This window comes from Meriones unguiculatus, chromosome 1 (genome assembly GCF_030254825.1).
Source record: "Meriones unguiculatus strain TT.TT164.6M chromosome 1, Bangor_MerUng_6.1, whole genome shotgun sequence".
In the NCBI taxonomy this organism is placed as follows: Eukaryota; Metazoa; Chordata; class Mammalia; order Rodentia; family Muridae; genus Meriones; species Meriones unguiculatus.
In genome coordinates, this window is record NC_083349.1 from 178343987 (window position 1) to 178363072 (window position 19086).

The 19086-nt window shown below is 47.4% G+C and overlaps 1 protein-coding gene across 4 annotated transcripts in view; it reads right to left on the reverse strand.

Annotated features, from left to right (window-relative positions):
- The window catches only part of Grik4 (glutamate ionotropic receptor kainate type subunit 4), a 426381-nt gene that overhangs the window by 86423 nt on the left and 320872 nt on the right, over window positions 1-19086 (reverse strand). For all 4 annotated transcript variants that reach the window (XM_060372150.1, XM_060372148.1, XM_060372145.1 and 1 more), the window contains exons 10-11: window positions 13115-13267; window positions 12254-12358 (exon numbers count right to left, since the gene is read on the reverse strand). In XM_060372150.1, coding sequence (XP_060228133.1) covers window positions 12254-12358; window positions 13115-13267 — 258 coding nt within the window. The remainder of the gene's footprint in view (window positions 1-12253; window positions 12359-13114; window positions 13268-19086) is intronic.

The window sequence follows — 19086 nt, forward strand, 5'->3', positions numbered from 1 at the left end:
CTATGGAGTGGCGAATGCAGAGAAAGGCCCTGCAAGAAAATTCAGATAGTCCTCCTCTTGTCTCCTGGCTGAGTCTCTCTTCAGACAGATTCTCATTAGTTGGTGCTCCTCTGATCTGTATAAAGCTGCCACACACATTCAAGTAGGGAACAGAGAAATGTCACTCCCAGGACAAATATATGGTTAGGTTACTGTGAACTTCTGAGGAGAGCAGATGTATCAACCCATCGGTATGTAACCGCATTAACCTATGTGTGTCTCTGCTTCATCTAATACACATTGCCGGTGTACTAACTCACACAGCAGCACCACAGATCAGCCTTGAGGGAAGCTTATCAAACACAGATTGTCTCCATAGAACAGATCACAGTTTTTCTCCTGCATAGGAACGTGAGATGGCATGTGAGCATTGCATTGTGGGAGTTAGTATAAACAGAAAAATTACTAGGGGAAAACCACACACACATATGCACTCACTCACACACTGTAGCACTCAATAGTCCGTGAAAAAGACACTTGACAGTATTAGCACTGAAACAGCACAGCAGAACATTGCCAAGTTCAAGCTCAGCTGAGAATGCACATACTCAGTGAAACAAATTCTTGCCTTCTCCACATGTTTGTAAAATTGCTGCGAGTATTGATGTGAGGTTTGCAAAAAGATGTCATCATTCAGTCAAACTTGCAAATACAGACCTCACAAATAACGATAGCCAATTAGACTTGTCCGTGCTGGGCTGTTTGGCTGTCACCAAGATGCGCTCAGATTTTTCAGTCATGATCTCCAGCCTCTGGGATGTAACACTGAATTTGGTTTCCACCCTTATTGCCAAGGAGCCCCAGCCTTGGCTCTTCTTGGGGGATGCAGTGACAGATAAGTCTCACACCCAGAGGAGCAGTGGAACTCAGGGCACCTGTGTTGGCTCTGATTACAAATGACACCCCAATGACTCTCTCATGGATTTAATGGACCCCCAATGATCAGGGCTTCAGTAGTAAATTGTCCCACAGAAAGAGCAAAAGAATCCCTGGGTCTCCTATCTGTTTAAAAGTTTGGTGGTTTTTTTTTTTTTTTTTTTTTAACCTGTATCCCAGCTCACCATATTTAAAAAAAATCTTTTCTGAGACAAGATCACTAGCCTAAGCTCCCTACGTAACCAAGGATGACTCTGAACTTCTGATCCTCCTGCCTCTTCCTCCTACATGCTAGCATTGCAGGCATGTACCTCTATGCCTGTTTCTGTAGAACTAAAGAAGGAAGACGTTTATGCATGTTACACAAACAATCCTCTCACTTAACCATATCCCCACACACCTTTTTTTCTGTTTTTCTGAGACCAAGTCTTAACTATAGCCTGGTCTAACGTTGAACTTGCTTTGTAGCTACAGTTAGCTTCAAGGTCGTGGTCCTCTAGCCTTACTTACCAAGTGCTGCAATTATAAGTACAGGCCAAGCCAAGCATGGTGTTGCATGCCTGTAAACCCAGCATTTGAAGAGGCCAAGGCAGGTGGATCTCTGTGTGTTCCAGGCCAGCCTGGTCTACAAAGTGAGTCCAAGACAGCCAAGACTACACAGAGAAACCCTGACTCAAAAAAAAAAAAAAAAAAAAAAAGGATAGGCCAACATGCCTGGATTTCCTTTCTAATATAATTGAAAACCTCCCAGGATATCTTCCAAGTAGGTTGGGGCCAAGCCCTTGGCCTTTCTCACACTGATACATGACAAGGACATGGCAGAGTCAGCAGACAGGAAGACTCCCTTGCTCTTCTCCCTCTGCCTCCCAGAATACTGAAGGCATTTCAGCACAAACTGCTGAGAAACCAGTTAGTGAGCTCAAGTATGCTCAAGACTTCCCATCTAAGAAAATTACGGCCAAGGAACATGACGGTCAGGCCTGCCAGTGTCATTTGTTCAACTCACCAGGTAAGGAGTGTCGTGGGGAGGCAGTTGTGCTGATTTCTTGCTCTGAGCTCTGAGTCCCAGGTGCCAACTGAATTAATGCTTCCAATAAAGCATCTAGACTGGAGGAAGCTGGTCATTCTCCATCTTGGTGTTGAAATCAGGACAGCACTTTAACTTCTGAGCTCTCGGCCTGGGACTGAGAATGGCCTGTCCCTACCCCCAGCTGTGTGCAGGCTTGTGGGTAGGAAAGAGCATTTACTTGAGCCTTACCACATTCTCTGAAGAGGTGGGACTTCTAGTTTGGGGGTGTCTGCTGCTCTTGACTGGTGAGTGATGATCATACTCCATGTGCCTTTAGATGGCTTCTCCTAGAAGTAGCCATAACCCAGGTTCTCTCATCTTTATGCCCATCCAGAGCCACCAAAGCATGGGGCTGAAGGCCAGAGAGTGAGCCCAGGGCAGAATGCATGCCTTCCTGCCACAGGCTCGTACCCATATGCCCTCTGCCAGTGTTGTGTCGCTCTAACACGAACAACCCCTGAACCTTCCCCTTTCCAAGGTTGTGTCCTTGTCTCTGCCCTGAACCAGGCTAGAATTTCTCCGATATTATAGCGAATATTGAAAAGACAGTGAGATATATAATTAGACATTGTCATGCGAGACAGTGAGATGTATAGTCAGACACTGCCATGTGAGACAACAGAATTAAAATCTGCACAGTGTAGTTGAACCCCCCAAGCACAGCTCTAAGCAACAGTTCGTCTTGTTCTCAACAATTTCATAATCCCCAAGAAGCAGAGATCATGATGTCATGATGCCCCTCACTCTACCAAGGAGGAAAGTAGGAAGCAAAGTTGGGATGTAGGAATGTGGAGCTCAGCCCTGAGTCTTCCTATTAGCTTACATCATCTGCCTCTACAGATGAGCTTCCTACCCACCCACAATCCACCTTGTTTCTTCCTTCTACCTGGCCTTCCTGTACCCCCACACCTCTGGCCCTGCCTTGCTTTCTATCTGGGGGAGCTGGCTGCCACAGGCTGTTTCACGGCGCTGAATTAGCGGATCACCCTCTTCCAGCTCACCCCTGCCTGAGCGGGAACTGTTTCCGGAAGCTGGCAGACTCCCAGGGGCTGATCTCAGGGAAAAGCGTGATCGGGCACATGACAAGAAATAGATTTCAAATGTAGCACTTTAAAATCCCACTCCTCTGCCCAAAACCAGCCCCCTGTTCAAAAATGTAAGTACCTCTTAATTTGTTTGCAGGCTGATGTGGGAGTAAGCGTCTGTGGCTGCTGAATTGTTCAGCAGAGCCAATAAACGGGAGTCCTGTGCTTTGGGGGATAAAATCAGATGTGCGGGGACCAGAGAGGCTGGAAAAGAGAACAAACCCTTTAGGATACAGCCTTCAAAGACAGCTCATCTGCTCCTTGACCTTTCACCTTGGGGCCAAGCATGTCTCCTGGGAGAAGGCATTATAGAACCTGTTCAGGAGTAGGGGGACCTGTGCCAAATGGAAAAAAAAAATGGAAAGGGTAAAAGGGATGAATCAGTGATTCTGGGGATCTTTCAATTCAAAGATGTAAATGCTGTTGCTTATGAGAGGTTTGGAGTATGGAATTCTCTTAAAGGAAAAGGGAAGCAAGCGGCTTTAGAAAGCCCACAGGTTCTGGGCTCTGATGTCTCTCGTCTCTGAGCTCCCTGGAACCTGGAAGGCACACTTGTATGGCCCACACAGTCACCTCTCCAGGCCCTGTGAGTGCTGAGTCTTTCTTCTACTGCCACACCCACTTTCTGCTGGGCAGGCTAGACCCAGCTCACAAGGCCCCACTCGCGGGAGGATGGTTCTGAGAAAGATGCCATAGCAGGAGAGCACTGACAGAGCAGGGGTGCAGCGACAGCCTTCTGAGTTCAGTGTTGAAATGAACATGTTGGAAATAAGGGAGGCACAGGAGTGATTGTAAGACAGCCTGTATGTCCAAGGCCTCCAGCATCCATGACTGAGGCAGAAGGTAGAATAGAAAACGAGAGGACGGAAGGCTTATTGGAAGGACAAGACCCTTCATTCTACAAGCAAATAGAGTTAATCAGGGTTTCAAACCTGATGAAACGCTCCTACATCAGCGCCTTTCTAGATAGCTGGCCTAGCTGACCTGCCCCCGATGCTGACTGTGGCAAACTCCACCCCAATCCTCCCTCGCCTGACTCTTTAATTAAATAGAAGAAATGAGTGACTTTTCAGTCACCTTCAAAGCATCCCCAAGCTACCTTCCCACTCTGCGGAGCTGCAGCCCAAGTTTCTTCATCAAAGCCAGAGCTGGCTCTGGGGGACTGCAGCCCACTGCAAGCTCCCCCACTGGTCCCCTCTCACAGGTCTGTCTGTCCCCCAGCTGGGAAGCTGGCACTTGAGGCTGACGATTTCCAGCAATCAAACCAGGCTCCAGCGCCCTGAGCCAGGTCTCAGCAAAAACAGCTTCAAAGGATCTGCATATTTATGGTAAACTCCTTCCTCAAATTGAAAATGTATTAGACAGTGACAATCACAGGATTCTCAGAGCTGCCTTTCCCACAGGCAAGCTATCTGAGCAATGGCTGTTCACTAGAGGACAGAAAAAACTGGAGTTGTCTCAGAGGCAGCTCAGAGGCAGAGGGGCTGGGGACAAAGGTGTAGACCTGGGCAGGACCTCTCTATGAGAGCATGACGCCTGCCATACTGTCCCTCCGCTGTGACACACAGGAAGTGTGAGCATAGACTTACTGACAGGCAGGGTGAAGAAGAGCTTTCTGTTTTACATTTGATTGCTTCTGAAGTGGGGGGGGGCAGGGTCAGAAGGAAGGGAAGGTTGCGAACCCCAACAGCGGGTCTGTTCAGATTATCTTCGGAGGAATAGAAACCATTTCCTAGTGGCCTCTGCTCTGCTGCTGGCTGTAATAAGAAATTTCGCGGTTTCTGCACCCTCAGGGGTGCTGTAGAGCCAGGACTTCTCAACTGCCAACACCCGAGGATCCCAGACTTCCCTGGAAGCGGGGGCAGAGCTGCCTCTGTGTGGGATGCCCTCAGGAAAGGAGGCAGGGAGGAAGAGGGAGAGAGAGAAAAAAAAAAGGGAGAGAGGGGGCAGAAGGAATAGAGAGAGCTACCACTTTGTGGCAGTGAGCGGGGACCTGCAGGATCTTCGGGAAGTTGGCTCCGGGTTTCCTTCTGAAGACCCTGCATGATGGAGTCCCCTGCTTACAAGGGTGCCTTAGATAAGCCATCCCATCCATCCTCCTGCCTCTGTATAGACTAGCATTGAAATCATTTCTGAAACGAGCCTTGTGAATTCTGAGCTTGTCCCTGTTTTGGAAAATAAGGCTATCTGTGCACAACATTACTTTCCTGGCACTCTCCAGGTCAATCCCATCAGTTTCTCCATTTCTATAGAAACAGAGTCAAATGGATCAGCTGTCCCAGGGAAGGCTGACCCGGGTCTAGTTTCTGTGAAAAGTATACACATGAAGAACTGAGTGTATTTCTGAAGAAGTTGACAAGTACAGTAACTAAACGACCCCAAGACCCAGAGTTCAGAAGGAATGGCACATTTGAAAAAGAAATTACTGTAAGCAGGCTAATGTGGTAAGTGAGAACTGAGTACCAGTCTAAAGTGACTGATAGCCCCCCATGGTCAGAGTGCACCCTGTCTGCAGTCTTGTGCTCTTAGAGCACCTGACAGCCCCTAGTTCTTCCTTGGTGAGAGAGTGGTAAGCTATGTTCCGTTGGGAACAGGTACAGCCCACTGCTCAGTGAAGGATAAAACAAGTGGCATATAATCAGAGTACTCTAAGGCAATTGCAGGCTGCAATTTCAGCCCCCTAAAGATCTTGAGCTCTTAAGTGGAGTATGGCTCTTTTATCTTGCATTCCCAGCCTATGACAAAGAGTAGATCTTAAAAAAAAAATTTTTTAGCCTAATTCAGGAATGGAAAAATGAACGAGTGAAGTAAAAGCAATCTGTTTTTACATATTTGAAGAGCTGGCAAGGAAAAAACGAAGCAGACCATTCTGGAATGTTCCACAGGGCAGAGTTAGAAGGCAGAGGTTGACCCAGTACCTGGAAGAGTGTGAAAGGTATCTCTAAAGGGCTTGCTAATTCTCCAGCCTGGGATGGGGGCTCACAGAGAGAGTGGGGTGTCTCTTTTGTGTCCCAGTGCAAACCGTTTTTGCATGGGGTAGACGACCAAAGAAGCTTAAAGTATTCTCTGCCCCATGTTCTGAGTAAACATTGCATAATGGAAAGGCTCTGGGTTCTGAGGAAGCTCAATCCAAACTGGGTTCTTGAGCCTGCCACTTCCCACCTAGATGAAGATGGATATGTTCCCTCATCTCTTTGCCTTAGTTTTCCACCTACAAGATGAGAGAACAGCTTTCATGCCAGGCTGATAAAAGGATGTAAAAATTTAAATATATACGTATACCACCCAGCACAGTACATTATGTAGGCGACAATAAATGTTAGCTATTATTATGATGTCAGGAGAGCCAGCTCTGCACATAAGTATAGCCATTCAAACACAGTGCCAAGCTAAGCTATTTTCAATCATCTTTGGATTCTGTGAGACCAAATATGAGGAGTTACCATCATTACTACACACACACACACACACACACACACACACACACACACACACACCACACAAACCCCTGAGCCCATCCTGCTTGGGAGACACAGTGAAGCAATGGGGAAAAGGCAGATCTGCATCTTTAGTTGGGGATGTCAAACCCCAAAGGCTTAATTAGACCCTGTTAAGCCATTTCCGAGCCTTAGATGAAAGGTGTGCACATCTTATTACAAGCTAACAACGCTGCTCAGGGGAAGCTCGCCGTCTCTGATCTTCAGACGAAGTTAAATGAAGGAAATTAAGGGTCTCCTCAAGGCTTCCTTCTTTTCCTTCCAGCTTCGAGGAGGATTTTTCCCAGACAGAAAGGAAAACAATGATATTGTAACCCCCACCCCCACCGCCACAGCCAGCCCACCTTTGGGAGGCAGTGAGAACAAACATTGCAGTTTGAGACACAGAGGGATGGGCAGTACTATTGACTTCTATGCCCATAAATAATAAGAGAGATGGTTCAGAATGTCCCCTGCATTCTTCCAAATGGGCTGTAGTGGAAGCTCCCAAGATGGCAAACACTGTTCGTGCAGAATCAAAATAGTAATTTTTTAAAATGGTAAAAAACTAACTCTGAATTCTGAAAGACTATTTTTAAAAATGGTAAAAATCCTTTAATCAGCCACCAGCAGGGAATATGGTATTTGGTTCAGACATTTTACCAATTATAGACCACTGGGTTCCCTGCGTGGTGCTTTCTAAATAATCAAAACCAGCTCTTAATAGTAGTTCTCCCAGACAGGAGAGAAAGAACAGAACCAAATCCGAATGAGAAGATGTCATTACTAAAGAAAGCCCATCCCAGCAGGGTGTTAGAATCAGTGGTGGCAGATGGCAGCAGAGCAACAGACCAGACATGTAGGGGTTTGAGTGGGGAGCTTCAGGTACCCAAGGGCAGGAAGGAAAAGTGGAAATAGAAGAGCCAAGAACATGGGTTTTGGAGATAGAAAAACTGGAATATAAATTCCAGTTTTTCCAAGTTCTTGGTGTGTGTGTATATGTTTGTGTGTGTGTGTGTGTGTGTTTGTGTTTATGTGTGTGTTTGTGCTTGTGTGTGTTTTGCATGCATGTGAGTATACCGTGGTGTATACCCCTATTCACACATTTGAATATCAGAGCGAGACACCAGTGTCTTCCTCTGTAGATCTCTGCTTTACTGACTTGAGATGGGGTCTCTCGCAGATCCTGAAGTCGCTTTCACATTACGGCAAGGCTGAGCAGCCAGGAAGGTCTGCTGATTTACCCGTGGCTGTCCTGAAGTGCTGGGGTTACGGGTTTGCACAGACACACCCAGCTTTTTATGTGGGTACTATAGAAGTGAATTCAGGTCCTTAGGTCCTTATGCTCACAGAGCAAGCTCCCTTTGCCATTGAGCTTGAAGTTTCTTATTGGTGAGCTTGTTTACCTTACAAGACTATCTTCAAGACGGAAAGTTATCTGCCCAAAGCACCATGTGAAGTCTGGCTACACAGACAACTCCCATGATCCTCCAGCTCCTTGTCACTTCCCTTCCCACACCAACATCACCTTGGATAAAGCTGGGAGAATATCAGAGCAGAGGTACTGACATTCCTCCCACCCTGGGAGAGAAGCCTAATTAGTTATCCCCTTTCAAACCATTTCTTCAGCCTGTAATAAGCAGGGAAGGACGCCCGTCAAGAGGCAAAGATTGGGTGGTGATTGGGATGGGACCTGGGGACTGGCGCTAAGAAGCTGCATCTGTGCGCGAGATATATCACACACGGCCTTCCAGTTGGTATTCACAGCACCTGAACCAGACAGCAAAGCAGCAGGACAGTCTCCAGACTTGCTGAAAAGCCAAGGTCATAAGGAAGGTTCTCACCATCCACTCTCTAAGTCCAGTCAGGACTGAGTGTCTCTTAGGGTAGCAAAAGGTCAAAACAATATCCCCCTTAATGGTCACTTGTGTGGCAGATTCCATTCAACAAAAACTCAAAACAATGGGGTAGGACACAGAGAGAGCAAACCAACCAAACAAATCTCCTATTAGCACAGTGTTTGCCAAAGGACAGCCTGCGGTCAGCTCACTGTAGGTACATGGTGAGGGCATCTGTAGAGATGCCTAACAGATTCCTAGAACACATTGCTTTACTAAAGGAAAAATGCATAGCTCTGGAGCCTGGGGACACACCTTTTAAGGCAAGCTCTGTGGGTAACCCTTGAGCAGACCTGAATTCCAGAAGCCTGTTGTTTACCACTAGTGGGTGCTGTGAAGAAAGCCCCAGGGCAGACTCCTGGGTCTTGGCCAGGCTGGGCTGAAAATGGTACTTTAAGGGCGGGCTGATGATGCTGACTTTTTTCCATGTTCATTATAAAATGTGTATTTTAAAAATCCATTACTGAAAAACATTTTAACAAAAGGCATTCCTTCATAGGTTGGGGGAATAGCTTAGTGATAGATTGCTTGCCTAGTCTAGGATCTTTGAGACTCTGAGTTTGGTCTCCAGTACCACAAACAAATAAGCAACAACAACAACAAAAAATCTTTATTAAAATAGTTTTCTGTGTACTGGAGAGATGCCTCAGTGGCCCAGAGTTCATTTACCTTTTCGATGCATTTCTGAAAGTTATCTTGAAGGGGTTCTCACCAATAAAGTTAATAAGTATGTGCTGATTTTATCTGCGTATAATGGCTGTTTGATCAGATGCTTGTTTGTTGTATTGGCCTGGTGGTACTGGGAATCAAGCCAAAAAAGGTCACTTTCCCACTGACCTCAGCCTCCCTCCCTTCATATAGTTTTAATATTGATTTGTATCAGTTTTTTAAAAAAATGATTTACTCATTTATCTACTTTATGTATATGAACGCTCTGTCTGCATGCATAATTGCATGCCAGAAGAGGGCATCAGCTCCCATTAAAGATAGTTGTGAGTCATCGTGTAGGTGTGGGGTATCAAACCTGGGTTCTCTTGAACAGCATCCCGTACCTTTAACTGCTGAGCCATCTCTCCAGCCCTGATCTCTATCAGTTTAAAAAACTATTTTTATTAGTTCCTTGAGAAATCCATTTAGTGTTATTTAATTGTATTCAACCTCCTTCCCCAAAAGCTAGTGTGGAGTTGTAGCTAAGCTAGAAGCAGAATGAAGGAAGTGAGAGGCATTGAACCCCATCAGCTATCTGCCAACTGGAGAGTGGACCAAGAGATGGGAAGTGCTCTCTATGAAGGAGGCACAGGAAGTGGGCTCTTTCTCAGATCGTTATAGGGAAGAACTGAGGTCCAAGGTGAGGCTGGCAAAGGCTGAGCTGGGTCTGGAGTGGGTCTGGGGTTGCCTGAGCAGTATGTTCTAACCACTCCTCCAACGCTCTCCTCTTCACCCGAGTATTCTTTAGCCAGTTGTATTTTTCCTCAGAGAGCTTAGCAGGCTGGCATAATGTTACATATGTATTTTTTGCCTGTCATCTGTCCCCTGCTGGAGCATATGCTGCACAAAAGCAGATCTTTCTCATCTGAAACCTGCACCTAGAAGAGAGACAGCAATAGGAGACACTCAACAGGTATCAACTTGAAAGAGTGAATGAACGCTCTTTACTTCAGATCCCCCAAGAAGATTGGAGCTCAGGGAAAAGTCTCCCTGACAATTTTCCTAGAGGCTGGCAGCCTACTCATTCAGGGATGATGAGCCACGGGGCATGATTTGAGTTGAGAGTCCCAAAATGCAGCTTCCGTTCTCTTTCTGTTTTGTTTTGTTTTGTTTTCCTACATAGCTTACTCTCACCAGAATGTGAGCTCTCTTGATGTAAGGAAGGGCTATGCCTGCTCTCCCCAGCCCCAACGTGATGTCTGACACACAGCAGATGCTCCCTAAAAGACATGTTGGGTAAATGAAGGAACCAGCCGTGATTTTAGCTACCCACCTCGCCCCTCTCTGAGCAGATGTGGGAAGTGCCCTGATCCATGTAGTTGTCATCCACAGCTGTTCAGTATTCTGCACCTCGTCCTAGGTCGGGGGGGGCAATCTCCCTTTTCCTGGGACTCCTTTCTTTTCTACTGTTCTCTTCAAAGAGTGACTCTCCAAAAATGTCACTGATCACCTAGAAAGACCTCTGCGGAGCCTATGCAAGGTCAAAGGGTCCCCTCTCAGAGGCAGGGACAGTGTGGCAAAGGCAGGTATGAGAGGCTTCTATGCTGTAAAGTTCCATGAGGGTCACCTTGGATACATGTTGGCCACATCTGTTCCTGGGTCCTGTCCTGGGCCTCCCTTCCCAGACTCCCATGCGGTAGAATCTAACAACTGTTTAACAACTACCTAAGTGAGTTTTATACATAATTTACCACAACAGTTAAGGACTTGGGCTTTAGACGGGACATATATGGATCCTAAACCAGTTCTGCCATAGCCTAGTTGTCCAGGGACAAATCAATCATAAACCTCACAGGTGACGGCATTAATAAAACATTCCCATTTGGGGGCTAGAGAAGAGGGACAAGTCAGAAAAATGTTTCCCCTACAGACACGAGAACCTGAGTTCAGATGCCCAGTACCATAAAGAGCTGGGCACAGTGATGTATGGCTGTAATCCCAGCACAGGACAGGTGGGAAAGAGAGGGGGTCCCTAGGTCTTGCTGGCCAACCAGTCTAGCTGAATTCCTGAGCTCTGGTTCAAAAAGAGTCCATACTCCATACCAACTTGTGGCTTCCACATACATCCACACACATGTGGATGTCAGCACACATATGCACATATTCGTGATCACAAACACCTCACACAAAGTACCTATTATTTTTTTTTAGGACAGAAGGTAAATGAAAGTATCTGCTTTGTAAGCTTATGCAAGCAAACACATGCTAAACTTACCGTGACATCTTATGGTAAGAGTTCAATATATGAGAGTAGCCACCTTGATGGTGGTGATGGTGAAGATAATTGGTTCTTCCTAATTTGCTGGAAGAGTGGCTATTCAAGCTCTACAGTGGGATGTTTCCTCATTCAACCACTGTGACAGTCAGGAGATCTTTAATATGCCTGCTTCTTACTGTAATTGGTGTCTGGCTAGCTCTTTCCAGCCCTTCCTGCATTAGAGAGGCCTTTAAATAAAGGAAGTTTATTATTCGGGCCTAGGAAGGATAAAGACTTCTAGAGAGACACTTAGAGTGGTTGTCAGAATCTGTTTCCTCTGATAGAGGATCAGAGAAAAGGAAGCAAGAGGGTTTAATGGAGAAGGAAGAACCATAAAGAGAACCAACATGCTCTGAAGGGCGTAGCATCCCTACAGTGGGTGATGGAAACAGCAGCAGCAGACAGGAGAGCATGGGGGGGGATGGGCTGGAGAAGAGCAGGAGGAGGGGTAGTCTATTACAACATGAAGAGGAGCTAGCCTAGCCCACATGGGATCCACCCTTTGCCTTAGCAATGGTGCTCCTAGAGTCCAGCAGGGCTTCCAGGGTTGGGGAAAATGCCCTAACCCTTCCCAAATCGTTCTCAGAGAAAGAACACTCTGATAATGGAGAGGCCTTCCTTTTTACGTGACACTGCCTTGTCTCCTCTCTCTACAAGGCATGGTTGCCTCCTTCCTGACATATTGCTGGGAGAGCCCACATGGGCTGTTCTGGGACCAGAAAGGACAAGGCAGCTTAAGTTCAGGAGCCTAGGTCAGACCGGCTGCAGCCTGCTATTTGGCAGGACACTTGACAGCTGGAGGCCATTGGAATTAGGGACAAGAGACAAGCCATAGGGAGGCTTACCTGCCGAAAACCGTTCCTGGTGAACTGTAAAATTTTCAAGGCATAGTTGGACCTCTGGCCTTTGCTGTTGAATTCGATGTGGCCGGTAAGACCTTCCAATTCTACCTGTCCAAGAGAGAGTGAGTTACAGCACCAAATAGGCCCCACACTATCTGGTTTCAAGCAAGGATCCTCTTACATGCTACTTCAGTGTTCGGAAACCCCTCTCTGTCCACTCTAAAGCCACAGAATCCGAGTGAAGGAAGAGGGGGCCCACACCCGGTAACCCCAAAGCAAAACTGTGTAAGGCGACAGGAGCCACCCCTCAGATTCAACTCTCCTTGTTCCATAGGCATGCAGGGAGGGTTAGCAGCTTTTTTTTTCCTTTTGAGAATGTGCTGACCCTGGGCCTGTAGGAAGTCTGGAAACTCCCGACTCACTGCAAAAATCTAAGACCCTTCACATCTTCCCTCTCTAATGAGAGATGTCTTCCTTGTAGGAGAAAGACACAGCTGGAGAGAGAACTCAGGGAAAGCCAAGGATCAAGCTAGAAGTCTGCAGGCTGAGTCTCCTGAGGGATCAGGTTCCAGTGTCATGGTCCTCTCCTAGCTGTGCTGAGTTGTGCAGGGGATACCACTAGACAGGAGACAGGATGCAAGCCTAGAATTCAGGACTCCTAGCTTAAGATCCAAGAATTATTGTCTTGGGAATAAGCTGGCCATGGAGATTTGCCAAGAGCTTTAAGAATTAGAAACAAATGGAGCTTATGGCCCACCCATCTCAGGTGATGTTTAAGCCAGGGCTGTAAACCACCAGGAAAACCCTGTATCAGGCATCCCACCCCTGAAGCTGGGTCTGACCAAGCCTTCAGTTGCTCCTCACCATGCGCAGGTAGTTCATGAGGCTGGTGCCATGCTGCCAGATCTGGGCTGAGCCACAGGACAGGGGCTTCACGCCAATCTCCTGGCTCCGGTTCAGTTCCTGCACTGCTGTTACCACAGCATAGACTGCGTCAAACAGCAGGGCTGAGGACAGCTGGGAGAAGCAGGGAGAGCGAGTGGTAGCAGGGAGAGAAAGGAAGAGGAAGAGGGGAGAAAAGAGGACAAAGAGGGGAAAGAGAAAAAGTTCTCAAATAAGGGGACACATTCACTGTCCTCTACCCACCCCTTCCTCTGGGCTCCCCCACTTCTGGCCTGGTCCAAGTCTGCATTCAAAAGCTCTGCAACCTTCATGCACTGACAAAGGCTGCTGTGGCTTGAAGCATCAAAATATACCTTTGGACTCCAAATTCTCATTCTTTCTCTCAGCAACATCCACTGCTGCCAGGAATAAATCCACAGAATGGTAGGTAAGATTGCTAAACTCAGGGGGAGGGAAGGAACTTGGCCACTCTTCTCAAACGTGCCACCTCTACCATGCTCAGGCAGAGGTCACTTGCTCCCAGAAGTTACCCATGAAACTGTTCCTTCCAACATATCCCTAGGACTGCAATGCGGCTGTACTGTTCCATGTGAGGTACATGTGTGAAATGCACGGTAAGTTGAAAGTCTACTGTTTAGTAGAATTCCATTCCTATGACAGATGACAGCTGGGTACAAAGGACATTAATCAGGGTAACAGGATGTGGGATGATCTGGAGCTGCAAAGGTCTGTGAGGGTCTAAATAGAGAGCAACAAAGAAAGTGTCCCACGGAGGAAGACACATTGGAACTGAGAGCAGAAGGATCTGAGTATCATGGTAGTGGAAGGGGATGGTGAGAAGACAGGCAGTTCAGAGGATGAGACCACAGGAGCAAAGGCTAGGAGGTGGAAATGAGAGGCACACATGGAAGGTGGAGGACTGGATGACTCAGCATATAGGCATGGACCATGCCCTAGTGCCCTTCAAGTATGGAACTGTCCCAGTAGGAGGAGAGATACTCTAAGGAGGCACTTGAGCCTCTGTCTTTGGCTATCAGATTATCAAAACAATGGCCTCTAAGAAATTATAAGTTTCCCAGGAATATCAAACTATCAGAAGAAGAAGAAGGAGGAGGAGGAGGAGGAGGAGGAGGAGGAGGAGGAGGAGGAGGAGGAGGAGGAGGAGGAGGAGGAGGAGGGGAAGAAGGAGAAGAAGGAGAAGGAGAAGGAGAAGGAGAAGAAGGAGAAGAAGGAGAAGAAGAAGAAGGTGGTCCTAGGAAGAGATTTTGCAGTTGGACAACCTGTTAGATCATCTTGAAGGAGAGACTGGATCCTGGATGGGCGAAACCACACCTTGACCAGGTCTGCGTAGTTACGCATAACTTTGGTCACCTAAACCTAAACCTCATGTCAGGACCCCTGGGTGGACTTGCAGGCAGGTTACTGGCCTTCTATGTTCCCCTTCCCAGTGTGGTCACATCAAGAACATCTTCTTCTTCTTTTTCACTTTTATTTGTCTGTTTAACTGGTCTGTTGAGAATGGGTGGCAGGACCTAGCTTGTTAGAGCTGCCAGGGCCAAGGCTCTGACCCTCACAACTCTAGAAACAAAGAACGGAGGTCCCTGTAGCCGTGCCTATGTTTTTATCTTTCCTATTAAGCAGCTTCCTTAAGGCAAGAGACATGCAGGACTGTCAAGCCCATGTGTCACTGGTCCCAGGCATGAGGCCTGGCACGTGGCTAGCCCCAAAGACCATCTCTTTTTAATTTTTAAAAAATTTAATTTTGTGGATGGGTGTGGAGACCCCATATGTGTCTGTGTACCCTGTGTGTGCAGTGTCCAAGGAGGCCAGAAGAGGTTTTCAGATCCCCTGGAACTGGAACTACAGATAGTTGTGAGCCACCATGTGGGTATTGGGAATCAAATTTTAGTCCTCTGGAAGAGCAACCAGTGCTTTTAACCTCTAGGCCAACTCTCCAGCCCCCAAGAGACATCTTGATTTGAATTAAGTCTTGGCAGACATCTGCCTGGTGAGTAAAGTCAATGATTGCAGCCTTTGTGGTGGGGAAGGCCAGGGGACAGGGTGGGTGGAGGGTATAGAAACACAGCTGACTTGTCCCTGGGGAAGGTACCATCCAGGAGGAGCTGTAACTATACAGAACATGTACAAGGAAAAGAATGTACTGTTCGCTACCGTGTCTATGTGCTCAGCACTGTCCACAGGCCTGGGAGAGGCCCAGAAAGGCAGGGAAAATTCCATGGAGGAACGATACTGAGGTGCCAACGGGGCCAGTTTCTCCATGGTAGCATGTTGTCCAGCCCCAGCAATCAGTTCTTTCTCTGCCCAACCCCCTAGCTCATCAGAAGAAACCTTTGAGAGGAACTGGAAGGCATGCCCTGTATTACAGAGTTCTTATCCATCACTTCTGTCTAGCCAGGCTTCACGACACTGGCCTCTTTAAGGTCAGAGGGAGGGAGGCCACAGCCCTCCAGTCAGAGGTCACACAGCATGGGATAGCAAGGAGTAGAGAGAAAAACTTGGGAGCATAGCTCCACTCCAGCCCCTCCTTTGGATGCTGAGTGACCTAGGACACCTGGCTGACCCTCAGGCAGAGAAAGCTTTCATCCATAAAAGAGGCAGCATCTAGCATCATGAGTCTGTAAAGGTCATCAACTACAGGAGTGAGCATTCCTCCAGGTGGGGTTATACAAACTCTCATCCAAGGAGTTGGAAGTGTTCAAGGGGCAGGTGTAGGGGAGCAGGAGGAAGAGGATGCTACTAGGCCAGAAAGCATACTGGACAGGTGCTCACATTTCCTATATGGTTACATGAGGGGCTCTTACCCCCTAATGGATACTGGGTGTGCTGACATTGGATAGTCTTTCCAAATACCATCAGCAGCTCACAATCAAAGTTCGCCTGTATTGCCACTTAGCCACTGTATCCCCTCCTCCTTCCCATCACTCTCTCCCTCCTCTTCTCTCTCCTTCTTCCCCTCCTCCCTTCCTCTTTCATGACTGCTTCTTTCTGCTTTTATCCAGACCCTGTCACTTAATCAGGCTCTATGTATGCTAGCATATCCCTAGTCCATGTAGATGCACTCAGAAAAGCCCTGCTGCCTCCTCCATCAAGTCTCCGGTCTTGTCAAATCCATCTGACTTCAGTGTGCCTTGGCCTTGGCTCCAACTGTGACCTGAAGTCTAAGCAGATAAGGGGATCCAAATCCCAATGCCCAGTTCCAATAAACAACCAAGTGGAAAGTGTGCAGCCCTGCTGAACTGGCTGAGCATCCTCACTGTTATAAGTCCCTTCCACCCAACCACTGCTTCTTTCTCTCTGCTACCTTCCTTGTCCTTGTCACCTGGCTCCTTATTCAAGGGAGTCCAGGCTCATCTGCATAGCACCTGCTGCTCCCCCACAAGATTACAGCTGTCCTTTTCCTTACACCTCACCTTCCCCTAGCACCTGTGGCTCCCTTATTAATGGCTGCTCACATTTCCTTGCTGAAAGAATGTATGAAAACGATGGATGCTGTAGATGCCCTGTTGTGCTCAGAACAGCATCTTACTGAGAGCAGACCTTTGCTAGAAAGTTATTGTTCTCTGCTTCTAGATTTATCTGTTTGGCTATTTGTGTGGCACTGTGAACCAATTCTGGCCCACCTTCTCCCTTGCTTTCTAGCTCATCTCCCTATTCCAGAGTCCTCTAAGTCACAGGGCTTCAGCCCCAAGGGGCCCTATCAGTTAGCATTAGTCTAATGCTTATGTCCAGTGAAGAAATGAGACTCACGGAGTTCTTCCTCATGGACATACAACAGGGCAATGCAGGATCAGGGCTAGTCTCTGTTTCCCTTTGTCTCATTGTGTTTGTCCTTCAGGATTTACTATTTCTTTTAAAGATTTGTTTTATTTTTAATTACATGTGTTTGGAGGGAAGCATATGTGTTTGTGAGTGCAAGCATTCACAGAGACCATAAAAAACAAAACAAAACAAAACATGGGTCCTCTTAGAGCTTGAGTTACAGGTGGTTGTGAGCCTCCATATGGGTGCTGGAAACTGAACTCATGTCATCTGCAAGAGCATCAAGGACCCTTAACTGCTAAGACTTCTCCCCAGTCTCTCCAGGTTTACTGTTGTGTCTAACCTTTCTAGATAACCTGGGACAATATTTTAGGACACTGGCACGTTCTCAATAACAGATGGGAAGGCAGAGCATTTAGGCCAGGTCTGAAGTCAGGGAAACTGAAGACTAGAGGAAGGGAGGCCTAGGGTCAACTCCCTCTGATGCCTGGGGTCTGGAGCGCCACCCAGTTCACATCCTGGCTTCATTGGTTGGCTATCCTGTGCAGTGAAGATGTGAACCATTAGCCAGTGTTGCTTGCTTAGACCCCATTTTCCTGCACCCTCCATTTTGTTTAGGTGTCCTCCCTCCTCTCATATGGTCATCAACTTCTGACCAGCTATGTCTGGGTCAAGTGAGTCACCCATCCTCTGCCAAGATGTAATACAAAGTTTACCAGATCAGACCCATGAGCCTGTGTGGAGGGCTGGAGTCCGGGGTATGCTTCTCAGGACACATCTGTCTCCTTCTCTCTCTAAATAGTACTGTTTCTGGGTGGAATGCCTGGACCTACTGCGGTCAGCTGGCTCTAGGCTGAGCATGGCCTTGACACCAAAGGTGACTGAATAGAGACTGAAAGGCTCTGGGGCCCTCAATTACCTTTCCCTCAAGTCTTGCTCTTGTTCTGTGACACCACATTGCACTTTCACTAGGTTCCTGCACCGTAATTAGTATAGAGAACCCAGGGATCTCCCATCTTTCAAAGTGGTGTTGCTCAAGATTCCAAGAGAGGCCTGTAACCCATCCCCTCTTGAGGTCCCTTCCTCATCTGGAGGCTGTGAATCGGCTCTTGAGGGACAATGCATGATTTCAGAGGAAACTGGTTACACCATTAGCTCCTTTGATGCTGCTAGTCCCACTCCAGCTGGGATAAGGTTTTCTTGGGTGATTCTCTCTCTCTCTCTCTCTCTCTCTCTCTCTCTCTCTCTCTCTCTCTCTCTCTCTCCTGTCTCCCCCCTCTCTCTCCCTCTCTTCCTGCCTCCCTCTCTACCTCACTCTCTTTCCTCTCTCTCTGTTTTATACATGAGTATATCTTCTCTCTGTGTATTACACAAGTGTATGTTTTCATATGTTTGTGTACACATGAATATACACACGTGTGTGTGGGTGCATGTAAACCTGTGTTCACAAGTGTGCCCCACCCTTTCTTATTTTTTTGAGAAAGGGGCCTCACCAATTGGCTAGACTAGCTAGCTATCTAGCAAGCTCTAGGACTCCTCTTGCCTCTACCTCCCCAGTACTGGGGTCACTGGCAGTCAGTGCCAGCCTAGCTTTTACTTGGGTGCTGAGGATTGAAACTCAGGCCTTTTTGCTTGCATGACAAACACTCTGCTCACACACCCACCCCCTAGCCCCAGCTGGTGTTCTTATTAGTATGTTATCTAAATGCTGGAGGTCAGTGTGTACCTGTTCCCAACATCCTTTGTCATCTCCAGATCCAGGGACTTCCATGATCCCTCAGATATTTCTCAGATAAAATTCAAGCTGGGGACACTCAGGCAGGGACAAAGGGGGTGGAATTTTATCAAGGTTCCCATCTCCTCTCTACCTACTTACAGCCTTCAGAGAGTGACATGAGTCAAGTGTCTCCAAGGGCACTGCACTTCCTGGGTCTTCTCTGAAGCTGAGCCTGGAATAATTCATGTTAGCTCCCTGTATACTGGAGTGCATTCTTCCCACAAGACAGTCTCCTTTATCCATTACCAGATGCCCCTCTCCTATAGGCTTCTGGCCATCTACCTAGGACACTCATCTCACCTTCCTCCCTCCTGACAACTTACTTCCTGCCCCTCACTCCTCCAACTAGCCTGTCCCAGTTGCTAACCTCTTTTCT